General features: G+C 39.8%; 1 protein-coding gene across 3 annotated transcripts in view; it reads right to left on the reverse strand.

Annotated features, from left to right (window-relative positions):
• Positions 1–7,722: 7,722 nt before the first annotated feature.
• Positions 7,723–12,962, reverse strand: part of SCN10A (sodium voltage-gated channel alpha subunit 10) — a 105,688-nt gene continuing 100,448 nt past the window's right edge. For all 3 annotated transcript variants that reach the window (XM_045089154.1, XM_045089153.1, XM_045089152.1), the window contains 2 exons: positions 12,260–12,530; positions 7,723–9,491 (listed from right to left, as the gene is read on the reverse strand). In XM_045089154.1, coding sequence (XP_044945089.1) covers positions 8,278–9,491; positions 12,260–12,530 — 1,485 coding nt within the window. In that variant the 3' untranslated portion in view covers positions 7,723–8,277. The remainder of the gene's footprint in view (positions 9,492–12,259; positions 12,531–12,962) is intronic.

A 12,962-nucleotide genomic window follows, 5' to 3' on the forward strand; every position in this document is an offset into this window, starting at 1 on the left:
AGCTTTTGGGTAACCAAGTGTATTGTCAGTGAGCAGTAATATTTTAAAAAGACAGTTTTAAGTAGGTCTCAGCAGTAGCTCTCAATACTGGACTTAAGATATTCAGTAAACTGTGTTGTAAAAACATGTGCTCTCACTCAAGCTTGTTGTTCCATTTATAGCACATAGGCAGAGTAGATTGAGCTTTATTCTTAAGGGCCCTGGCATTTTTGGATTGGTATATGAGTATTGGCTTCAACTTAAAATCACTGGCTGCATCAGCTCTAAAGAGAGTCACCCTGTCCTTTGAAGTCAGGCACTGACTTCTCTCTCACCTTGGAAGTCCCAGTGGCATCTTCTTCCTTAGAAGGCTGTTTCCTCTACATAGAAAATCTGTCGTTTAGTGTAGCCACCTTCATTAATGATCTTAACCAGATCCTTAGGAGAACTTGCTTTATCTTCTACACCAGCAGAAGCTGCTTCACCTTGCACTTTGATGTTATGCAGATGGCTTCTTTCCTTAAATCTCACAAATCAACCTTTGCTAGCTTCAACTGCTCTTTTGCGGTTTCCTTACCCCCTCAGACTTCACAGTGGGTATTATAGAGGGCACAGATTGCATGGAGCACTGGGTGTGGTGAAAAAATAATGAGTACTGTTTTTCTGAAAATAAATAAATTAATTTATTAAAAAAAAAATAAAGAGAGTTAGGGCCTTGCTCTGGATGAGGCTTTGGCTTGATAGAATGTTGTGGCTGGTTTGATCTTCTGTCCAGACTCCTAAAACTTTCTCCATATCAGCAATAAGGATATTTTGCTCTCTTATCATTCCTGTGTTTACTGAAATAGCACTTTTAATACCCTTCAAGAACTTTTCCTTTGCTGTCACACTTGGCTGAAAGATCGGTGCAAGAGGCCTAGCCCATCTTGGTTTTCAACATGCCTTCCTCACTAAGCTTAATAATCTTTAGCTTTTGACTCAAAGTGAGAGATGTGTGACTCTCTGTCCTTTTCATTTGAACATTCAGAGGCCACTAAGCATTATTAATTGGCTTAATTTCAATATTGTTGTTTCAGGGAATAAGGAGGCCTGAGGAGTGGGAGAGAGGTGCGGGAAATGGCCAGTTGGTGGAGCAGGCAGAACACACACAACATTAATTAGTTAAGTTTGTCGTCTTATATGGGCACAGTTTGTGGCATCTTGAAACAATTACAATAGTAGCATTGATGATCCTTGATGACAGACCATTATAACAAATATAATAACAATGAGAAAGTTTAAAATGTGAGAATTACCACAATGTGACCCTGAGACATGAAGTGAGCAAATGCTATTGGGGAAATGGCGCCAATAGACTTGCTGGATATAGGGTTGTCAAAGAATTTCAACTTGTTAAAAAACGGTATTTGTGAAGTGCAATAAAGTGACACACAACAAACATGGCATGCCTCTATTGAACTCCTACTCCTCCTTTTATAATTCAGCTCAGATAATCCAAGTCCAAGATAGAAACACCATAATTCAGAGTAGCAGATAGTAACTACTTCTGTGAGAGGGAGGGGAATCTAAGCTAAGTCATTACTTTTTAAATTGCAATATATACACACAGAAAAGTACATTAGACATGTATGTTTATCTTCACATTTAGTTATAAATGCAACACTCATTAAGAGAACCACCTGTGTGGTGAATTAGAATGTTGCCAAAAACCCAGTCACAAATGCCTCTTTCCCCCTGGTGGGAATCTCTACCCTAATTTTTATGTGGTAATCTGTTTTTTATGTCATTCCTAAACAATATATTTCTTTTGCCTGTTTTTGAATCTCTTTTAATCACATAATATATGTAGTTTTACACCTGGCTTCTTTCACTCAATATTGTGCTTCTAAGATTCATCTGTAGCTATCTCTTAACCATTTTCATTACTGCATAAAATTACATTTGTGAAAACATACAACATATTGACTTATTCTATTGCTGGTGAACATGAGGTTCTGTCTAATTTGTGTCCATTATGAACAATGTTGATAAGAGGTTTTCTTGTACGTCTCCTAGAGTGTGTGTGCATAGATTTCTCTAGGTTTCCACTTAGAGTGGAAAACCTGAGTCATAGGTATAATGTATCTTTAAGTCTTCTAGTAAAGTGTTTCTCAGGATAATTGTGACAATTTAATTACTTTCCAGTGGTGTAGTTCTTGTTGCTCAACATCTTTGTCAACAGTTGTTATTTGTTAGACTCTAAAAGCTTTGCAGATCTGATAGATGTGTAGTGGTATTTCACTATGGTATTCATTTGAATTTCTCTGATTACTAATTAAGTTGTGTACCTTCACATTTCTTGGTTATTCAGGTTTCTTTTTTTGTGAAGAAACCATTTTGCCATTTTTTTTTTGCCATTTTTCTACTGTGTTGTGTATTGATTCATAGAAATCCTTTGAATATTACACTTTGACTGGGTCTAAATATTTTAAATATTTTTTTCCACTCTAAAGTTTACTTTTTCACCTTTTAACAATCTATTTTAATAAACTTTTTAATGATCTATTTTAATGAACCGATGTTCTAAATTTTAATGTGTTTAAATTTATCAGTCTTTTCCTTATTCTATGTCATGTAGATTTTTCCTGTATTGTCTTTTAAAAGCTTTATAGATTTGCCTTTCACATTTACGTACACTTGAATTTGATTTTTCAAGTACAGTTTTTAGTAGGGATCCAATTTTGTTTTATTTCTTGTGAAAACACTATTGTCCTATTACCATTTGTAGGAAGGTCATCTTTTCCTCACTGCTATGTTATGCCATCTTTGTCATATACTAAGTGTCCATATATGTTTGGTCTGTTTCCTTTTGTTATTGATTCTCAGCTAAATCAGATTATGGTCAGAAAACACACCATATCATTTTAATTTCCTGAAAACTTTAAAAATCTTATTCTATGTCTAGTTATAATGACTATTTTTTAAAATTATCCCTAAGAACTTGAAAAAAACCCATGTATTTTGCAGCTACATGTTTAATATTTACATGGTATATCTTTTCCCCTTTTTTTACCTTTTTGATAATCTTAGGTTGTAGTGGTGTCTTTCTATAAACATTATTTATTAGAATTTAAAAATTCTGTCTTACAATCATTGCTGATTTTTTGAAGCACATAGTCCATTTATATTTAATACAATTCTTGATATATTTGTGTTCAAATATATTACATTTCTTTGTCTTTTGAACTCATTCCTCTTGCTCTTTATTTCTCTTTTATCTTCTTTATTATCTTACTTTTTTTTTTAAAGGTTTTTTAAATTTATTTGACAGAGAGAGAGATCACAAGTAGGCAGAGAGTCAAGCAGAGCTAGAAGGGGAAGCAGGCTCCCTGCTGAGTAGAAAGCCCAATGTGGGGCTCGATCCCAGGACACTGAGATCATGACCTGAGCCGAAGGCAGCGGCTTAATCCACTGAGCCACCCAGGCGCCCCATTATCTTACTTTTTTGATTGTCTAATTATTTATTCATATATTTCCCCCATCCTATTTTGGAATATACTCTGTTTCTGTTCTGCTTGTGGCAATCCTACTAATTAATTCATGAATTCTTAACTTATCAAAGTCTAATAATAATGCAAACTTTTATTTTCCTTTTGAATAAAAGTAAGGCTTTAGAGCCCTTACTCAATTCACATCTTCCCAACTTACATATTATTTTAGTCTAGTATTTATCTATCATTTTCATTGTTTTCAATTGGAGGGGTGTTTCAAAAAACTTAGCTTGTAACTGCTGGAAATCTTGGGATTAAAAAAAATTTTTTTAAATTAATCTCAGCCTATGTTCAGCTCCAGGCTGAGGATGTGTCTTACTAATTTTTGCATCCCCAGTGCTTAAGGAAGTGGCCTTTTTTAAGGCAAATGCTCTAGCAGAGTGATTTCTGCCGACATCTTCCCATATGTGTTGGCTGAATGTTCCTGAATGCTCTTGGCCATCTATATCTGCGTGTTACACAGTTTAGTGGATTAAAAAGTCAGGGTAGAAATGTCTGTTCATGTCCTCTGCCCATTTCTTGATTGGATTATTTGTTCTTTGGGTGTTGAGTTTGCTAAGTTCTTTATAGATTCTGGACACTAGTCCTTTATCTGATATGTCGTTTGCAAATATCTTCTCCCATTCTGTCAGTTGTCTTTTGATTTTGTTAACTGTTTCCTTTGCTGTGCAAAAGCTTTTGATCTTGATGAAATCCCAATAGTTCATTTTTCCTTTGCTTCCCTTGCCTTTGGCGTTGTTCCTAGGAAGATGTTGCTGCAACTGAGGTCGAAGAGGTTGCTGCCTGTGTTCTCCTCAAGGATTTTGATGGATTCCTTTCTCACATTGAGGTCCTTCATCCATTTTGAGTCTATTTTTGTGTGTGGTGTAAGGAAATGGTCCAATATGGCCGACAGACACATGAAAAAGTGCTCCATATCACTCGGCATCAGGGAAATACAAATCAAAACCACAATGAGATATCACCTCACACCAGTCAGAATGGCTAAAATCAACAAGTCAGGAAATGACAGATGCTGGCGAGGATGCGGAGAAAGGGGAACCCTCCTACACTGTTGGTGGGAATGCAAGCTGGTGCAGCCATTCTGGAAAACAGCATGGAGGTTCCTCAAAATGTTGAAAATAGAACTGCCTTATGACCCAGCAATTGCACTATTGGGTATTTACCCTAAAGATACAAACGTAGTGATCCAAAGGGGCACGTGCACCCGAATGTTTATAGCAGCAGTGTCCACAATAGCCAAACTATGGAAAGAACCTAGATGTCCATCAACAGATGAACAGATCAAGAAGATGTGGAATACTATGCAGCCAATGGAATACTATGCAGCCATCAAAAGAAATGAAATCTTGCCATTTGCGACAACATGGATGGAACTAGAGCGTATCATGCTTAGCGAAATAAGTCAAGCAGAGAAAGACAACTATCATATGATGTCCCTGATATGAGGAAGTGGTGTTGCAACATGGGGGCTTAAGTGGGTAGGAGAAGAATAAATGAAACAAGATGGGATTGGGAGGGAGACAAACCATAAGTGACTCTTAATCTCACAAAACAAACTGAGGGTTGCTGGGGGGAGGGGGTTTGGGAGAAGGGGATGGGATTATGGACATTGGGGGGGGGTATGTGCTTTGGTGAGTGCTGTGAAGTGTGTAAACCTGGTGATTCACAGACCTGTACCCCTGGGGATAAAAATATATGTTTATAAAAAATAAAAAATTAAAAAAAAAAGTCAGGGTAGAGGTGTCTGGGTGGCTCAGTCAGTTAAGTGTCTGCCTTCTGCTCAGGTCATGATCTCAAGGTCCTGGGATTGAGCACTGAGGGAGCCTGTTCCTCCCTCTGCCTGCCACTCTCCCTGCTTATGTTCTCTCTTTTGCTTTCTGTCAAATAAATAAATAAAATCTTTTTTTCTTTTTTTTTTTTTTTTTAAGTCAAGGTAGTGTTTATGGTGGAGACATTTTAAGGATCCTGCAGGTTCCGGATATTTATACAGTCAACACCACTGTTCTGTCTCTTGTTTCCTTTCAGCACTTAGGTACACTCACATAATCTGGATCAGAGAGATTCCAGTGCCATCTCCTATGGGTGATGCTGAGGAGCTAGCTCTGACTCTCCATCTGCCCTGGATCTCTGAGATTTGCTCCTATCTTGTAATTGGACCACCAGGTGAACTTTGAAACTAGATCTCATGAAATTTTCGAAGGCTAAGCCTGAATTTGCACCGAATAAATTTCTGAAAACTGTGCAATGCACTCTGTATATATTGTATCACTTTTCCAGTAGTTCCCATCATAATTTGGAATATGTGTCTGAATGGCATTAAATGTGGGGTGTGTTAGTTTGCTAGGGCTCCTGTAAAAAAGTACTACAAACTAGGTAGCTTTATATAACTGGAGTGTGTTCTATCTCAGTTCTGGAGGCCAGAGTCTGAAATCAAGATATTGATAGGGCTGTGCTGTCTCTGAAGGTTCCTGAGAAGAATCCTTCCTTGCCCTTTTCTAGTTTTGGTACGTGCCAGCAATACTTTGCATTCCTTGGCTTGCAACCACATCACTCCAATTTCTGCCTCTGTCTTCACAAAGTTGCCTTCTCACTCTGTGTGTGTGTTTTCACATGGCATTCTTCTCCATGTGTGTTTATGTCCAAGTTTCCCTCCTGTTTTAAAGACATTCATCATTGGGTTAGGGCCCACTTAAATCCAGTATGACTGTGTTATAATTTGATTCATCTGCACTCTATTTCCAAATAAGACCACACTTGCAGGTACCATGAGTTAGAACGTCAACATATCTTTTCTTTGGCAGAAGGAGTGTGTGTGCACAGTTCAACTTACAGCCTGGGGCAAAAAATGTATCAAGAATATCTTCAAGAATAATATCATCTACTTAATAGAACTAGTCTGATGATTTGGTACATTTAATTCTTCCACATAACATAAAAATAAGCCAGTCTCCAAGCTCTCTGTCTATCCAGCTGTCTTAGATGGCATTTTCATTTACTGCATGGGATTTAGATGTTGAAGAAATGGCACAGTCAATATCTGTTCTCCCTTGTTCGGTGGAACCAGTGAGGAAGAGCCATTTTGTTGAACTCATCCTTAAGATACAAACCGTACATCTGGAGAACATCTGATTTGTACAAAGACAACCCAGCCCTCAGATATTCCATCATAGCCTTACTAACGTACATCTGTGGGTACTGACCAACCCCACAAACATCTTGACAGCCTCCTCAGCCTCTGAGGGGCTAACAGTGACAGAGAAAGGAAATCAAGATTTCAGAAAATCTGTACCAATGAGGCATGTATGGTGGACTAGTATCTAGGCTTTGTAATTATATAAATGGGAGCTTTTATGAAGTGACCAAATGTCAGTCAAATTGACCTGATCCTTGTCATTGTGGCAGGAAATGTCCCAAAGGCTAATGCAAGATCATGGCTGTCATTATGATCCTTTATATCCTATGTTGTCACAAAACTCCTTGCTCTCCTTCATCTTAAGACCCACCACATTCTTTGGCCTGAATATTATTTCCTGACAACAAATTCTCCACCTGCTGCATAAATCCAAGTAATCATATGGGGGCTTAGTTTCCATTATCTCTTGTGCTTAGAGCATGCTTGTCATATAATAGGTACTTAATAACATTTGTAGGATATATTTAAGAAAAGAGTGACCATACTTTTTATCTTTCAGACCATCTTTTTCAAAATGTCCCTTTTCTTTTGATTATACTAATTATGGAATCGTGGCCAAAGGGGAATGTGAAAACCTTCCTTATTAAGGTCTGACTATGAGATGTGAAACAGGTTCTGGAATGTATCCAAAGCTACCACTTTAGCTACACAAAAGAAAAGTCTGGCCATTATAACTTCAGGAGAGAGTGGTTTCCTTATTTAAATTGGTGCAAAGCACCACTGAGTTTTACAAAAAGAAATGCAAGGGCCATAGAGAATGTCCACTTTGTCTCCCACCTCCCACCACTTTTACAAGTGTGGAAACAGGTTCAGAGGGGAAAGAATGTGGTGCAGGTAGCATGCTGTTGGTGGAATACTTAGGATTAGAACAAACTTTCAGGACAGCGCTCCCTCCTGCTCCACCCAGATTCAAGCTCAAACTGCAAAAGAATAATAGGAACACTGAAAATGAAGAAGTGATTTATGACACATGTCAGTATTACATTAGATTTAAAAATGGTGCTTTAAGATGTAACATTGGTCTTGATATACTTTTAAAAATATTAATTTTAATGGATATCTCAAAGGCCTTTCATGACATAGACCACAGGTATTTCCTTGGGCAGGAGCAATTGTCTGGCAGCTGTCAACATGCAGTCATGCAAAATTCTAAATAACATTGTCATTCTCAGTGTGGTGTTTCACAGAGGAATAAACTGGACCTTCAGTAACATCCTTGCCATATATCTTTGGTAGTTCTGGTCCTGAGAAGTTTATCACATTAAATGTAAGCTCTGGGCACAATTAAAGTAAAAGGACCAGGGACATTTTCTGGAAAGTAAGAGAATACATCATCTGATATTGAAATTCAAAAGGATTGTCACAGTGGAGATGTTCTTGGCTTCTGACCCTGTTGGTTTTGAGGGCTTCTTCAAAGGTGGGCACCAAATGCATTCTCTGCCCAGTTCTGACACTGTGACTGGTGGCATGCATTGGTGAGGTGGTAACTGAGTGCCACCTTTAGTGGGAAAGAGTTATCACAGAGCAGAAGGTCACACCAGAACTGGTTAAGTCCATGCCATAGTGTCCTCACTAGGGCCCAGGGGCAGTTACTTTTTTACTGATAGCTTCCTCTTCATTCTGCATTGAGCTAGATGTGCTCATGTTGACTCGATCACTAAGGCCTCTAGTGACACTATCATAGGATGGTGGGAAAGATGTGGTAGATGCAGTTTCAGATTTGTCTGGGAGTGTGCAATTTTCATTTGCCATGAATGCAACAAAGGCTTCATCTGGGGGAGACATAGCCTCTTCCTCAGCCCTTGGCACATCTCGGGGGTTGGAGATTGTCATGGAGCGGTGTAACACATAGCTCCGATAGGCCTTTTGAATGACAGTAGCTGAAATGTCTTCCTGCTTCCATCGGAGGGTAGTTGCTATTGGTTCATAGGATGTTTTTGAAACATTAGTTGCCATAAACTTCTCTTCAATATTTGCCTTCAGAGAATCCAACTCCCCAGATTCTCCCAGAACATTCTTAGTGAAAGCAAAAAGAATGTCCAAACAGTGAATCTTATCTCCAGGGACCAAGGGTAGGTCCATCTGGATTAATATATTCTGATTGGGTTTTGGAATTCGCAGGGGGCCTGAAAGGGTGTCTGCAAAGTCTGAGAGGGCAGAAAAGGTAATAAATTGAGTGGCCTCTGGGTCGAACTTCTCCCAGGTCTCATAGAACATGTCAAAGTCATCCTCACTCAAAGGTTCACTGCTTTCCTGCGTGGCCACATTGAAGTTCTCCAGAATCACTGCAATGTACATGTTGACCACAATGAGGAAGGAAACGATGATGTATGTGGTAAAGAAGAGGATGCCCACGGCGGGGTTCCCACAGTTGCCCCGGGAACCATTGCTGTTGGGCAGATTGGGGTCACAGTAAGGGGGTCCTGTGTTGAGGATAGGACTGAGGAGGCCATCCCAGCCAGCTGATGTGGTGATTTGGAAGAGGCACAGCATGCTGTTGGCGAAGGTCTGGAAGTTGAACATGTCATCGATGCCAGCCTCCCAACTTACATGGGGGAAGCTGGCCATGCCAAAAATGGAGTAGATGAACATGACGAGGAAGAGCAGCAGCCCTATGTTAAAGAGGGCAGGCAGGGACATCATAAGGGCAAAGAGCAGTGTGCGGATTCCCTTAGCTGCTCGTATCAGCCTGAGGATGCGACCAATTCGGGCCAAGCGGATGACTCGGAAGAGTGTTGGGGAGAAGTAATTTTCAAGTGACGTAAGAATTGCAGAAAATACCAGGCCTTTAGAAGAGAGGGAAATGATCTAATTAGTACTTGCAAGCTTGAGCCCTGACAAAGCTGGCTGCAATCATACTCTCCAATCTCTGCTCTGTATGGATCCCCATGTGAGCATCTGTATTCAAGGACTCTGGGCCTTCTGAGTCTTGCATGGTGGCTGGCATAAAGTGGGGGCTCCGTATATGCTCATTGCATAAGTTTTTTCTCTCTCAAATAGGTCTCGTGCTTCCCACCATGTTCTTATGTTTCTTTCCCTCCACCCAGAATGTTTTCTTCTCAGTCTATGGTCAAAGCCCTGCCTTCTGCAGCCTAGTTTAATTGGAAGTGACTACACCATATTTTGCATGTACACAGCCCTTGTCTGCTTCTGTCTATGACACAGGCTCTACTCTTGCCTGAGAATTCAGCCTTGAGACATGACTTTTCCTCCACCTTTTCCTGGTCCTGTGCTCTGCAAAGGCCAGGATCCCCTGTGATTCATCTCCTCATCTCCTACTGTGAAGATTGACTCAGTTCCTGGCACATGGTCCTGGGAATAATTGTACAGAGCTTGGTGTTAATTATAAGGGGGTCTGAAGAGTCGGGCAACTTGCTGACAGCTAAAGTAGACTGGCTTTGAATGGCCAGCTGTCTGCATAATGGCTTTTATTTGTTTCTTTCATCTCCAGCTGTGTTTGAACTCTATGTTAGGGCCTGGAGATGGGCTTGTTTAGGGTCAGTTATGGTCCTCCCAATCCCCAACTATGAACAAAGTTGGAAAGATGAAGAATGTATATGTCTCTCTATATGATATTAACTTGAAGATTTGTTAAGCTTGATCTTGGGGCTGTGGATCCCTATAAGGACCATGAAAGATTAGGTGAAGTTAGGTCAAACAGGATTCAAAACCTCTCAAGACAAATGGTGAGGAGCGTGGTGGCAAACTCTCTCTCCTTGCCAGAGTTCCCTTGACCCTCTTCCCCTACTTGCCTTTCATCATATGAATATGGATGGTCATAGTATTGTGTTGGAAAGAGGAAGGAAATGGGAAGAGATTTTGGGAGTAATTATAATATTGTATTATTAAAAACTTTATGAAAGCCCCTCTCTTAAAGCAAATTTAATTAGGATGTATATGTCTATATAATCTACTAAGATTCTGCCAGCCAATGAGTCTACATAATACCTTAAGGGAGTATGAGTCTTTATACTTGTAATAAATTGTTACTCAGTACATGTCTTGCTAGTGGGAAGGGAGAAAGGGAGAGAGGGAGGGCAGAAGGATTAAGAGGTGGGTTCTTTCGCTTGTTTTCCAGCAGTCTCTATGACTGATTTCTATCCAGTGGATTGTGTTGCTGTGTAGGTCATTGGAACTGGTAGTTACAGTGTCGCCATCATAGAATGGAGTACTCTGAGTGTATTTTATTTCTATAGTGTTGATATGGCAGTCACATAAGCAGGCTCTTTTCTCTATTATAAAGTCAAAATGATCTTTAGAGTTTCTCAGTTTGGAAAGCAAACACACAAAACAAACCTCCCACAAAAAACAGCAGCAACAGGAAAACAAAACAAAACAGAAAACAAAAATAAACATAAACTTCCCAAACGAACAGTCCAAGGCTGTATTTCAGCAGCGGGGTGGAGAGATTAAGTTCTGCCAAGTTGTATTTAGATGCTATTAGCTCTTGATGGTAAATCAATGGAAAATTAAATCTACAGCAATGTTTTGACATGAAAATTAAGCAGGTCATGATATAATAGGTCAGGATATATTTATAATGCCAAGTAAATCCGGTGCACTGGGATTTGGCCTTTGTAGGGCCAGACTGTGCCTAAACTACAAGAGGGCTAAGGACATTCTTTTGGTTGTTGGTAGAAGGCAGCTAACTCATTAGAAGAACATTAGCTAGGTCTAAATTCAGCTCTATCCTTTACAAACTATATGACCTTACCCAATTTTATTAATCTGTAAGGCTCAATTTTAAAATGTATAAAATGAGGATAATGACATTCCTTCAGAGAGCTGTTGTGAAGATCCAAGGAACCCGGTCTAGACCTCAGAAGTCAGCAAACTCTCAGTTGTGGTGGCTCCTTTCCCTGCTTTAACATCTGACTTTATGAGTTTTCTCTGAACACCCATTGGCCCCCACAATACCGGGTCTATTCAACACCCAGACTAGGCTCTAAGAGCACTGATCTCTTGGCATTGATTCTTTGACTTGTCAAAGATTCTTTGACTCACATTCCCTAAGTAGATAGTTATATAAAGATTTAATTGCAGATTCTTGACTTAAGAATCTCCTTTGAATAGTTTTGGTTGAATACTCTTTGAATACTCTTAGTTTTTACTCACTCTTCTGGCAACCACCTTCTTTTCCAGAAAGCATTTAATGACTCACCTCAAATCATACCACCCATTCTCCTCTTTGAAGACCATCAAGATAAGGCCCACTGGAAATTCCATCATATATCATCTGGAGGAGTGATTGTCCCTATCAGCCCCAAAGTTCAGGCAATGGGGTATGCACACAGTGGGTGTCTAAAAACACTTTGTGATAGCATGGAGAAGGCCAATGGAAACTCTCCCTTTCACAGAGAGGATAGGGACATTTTAAATCTGCCGCTCTTGGAAAGCAGCAAATACTGGGCTCCTCTAACATATAATGTATATTGAAAAAGTTTGTTGGTTGTCCTCTTGGTTTTGAAAAAAACAAAAAACAAAAAAAAAACCAAAACCACCCAAACAACTCAAGCAGAGTTTGGGTTTCCCCACCACCTGTAAGCCCACTTACTTCCAATGGAGAGGACCACGACAATGAAGTCAAACACATTCCAGCCATTGGTGAAGTAGTAATGCCGCAAGGCAAACATCTTCATGACACATTCGCCCGTGAAGACAGCCACAAAGAACTGATTGATTTTGTTAAGGATTTTTGTCTTTTCTTCACTCTGCTCATCAGTCTCCACCATCATGGTGATCATGTTGAGGCAGATGAGGACCATGATGACAATGTCGAAAGCTTGTCTGGTCACAATGTCAAAGACAAAGCCCTGGTACTTGTTCTGGGAAAACAAGAGATGGTCCATCAGTGCCTTTCTGGCCAATATACAAGGGGCATCTGGAGAGGCTGCATTCTCCATAGAAGGCTTTCTGAAACCTGTCTCTTACCTTCTTCACACCACATCCAAACAGAAGCCAAGTCCTGTCCTTACACCTTCCAAAATCTTATTCTTAGTTGATTCTACTTCAACTCTTCAAGTCAAGTCCTCATTGCCTTTCCCATCCCCTTGAAGTCACCAGGCAATTTTCCTCATTGGTGGACCATTTGCAAGCTCTTCCCATTCCATCACTTGGCTATCTGAATTCCAATAGTCTTGAGTATCTATTTTTCTTAAGCCCCACTCCTTCCAGGGAGATCTCCCTAATTTCCTAATCACATCGCACTACATTGCCCATTTCCTCTCTCCCACAGCCTTTGGTCAGACTTGAGTTCT

The sequence above is a fragment of the Mustela putorius genome, unplaced genomic scaffold (assembly GCF_011764305.1).
Source record: "Mustela putorius furo isolate JIRA1106 unplaced genomic scaffold, ASM1176430v1.1 tig00003834_pilon_pilon_pilon, whole genome shotgun sequence".
Lineage (NCBI taxonomy): Eukaryota > Metazoa > Chordata > Mammalia > Carnivora > Mustelidae > Mustela > Mustela putorius.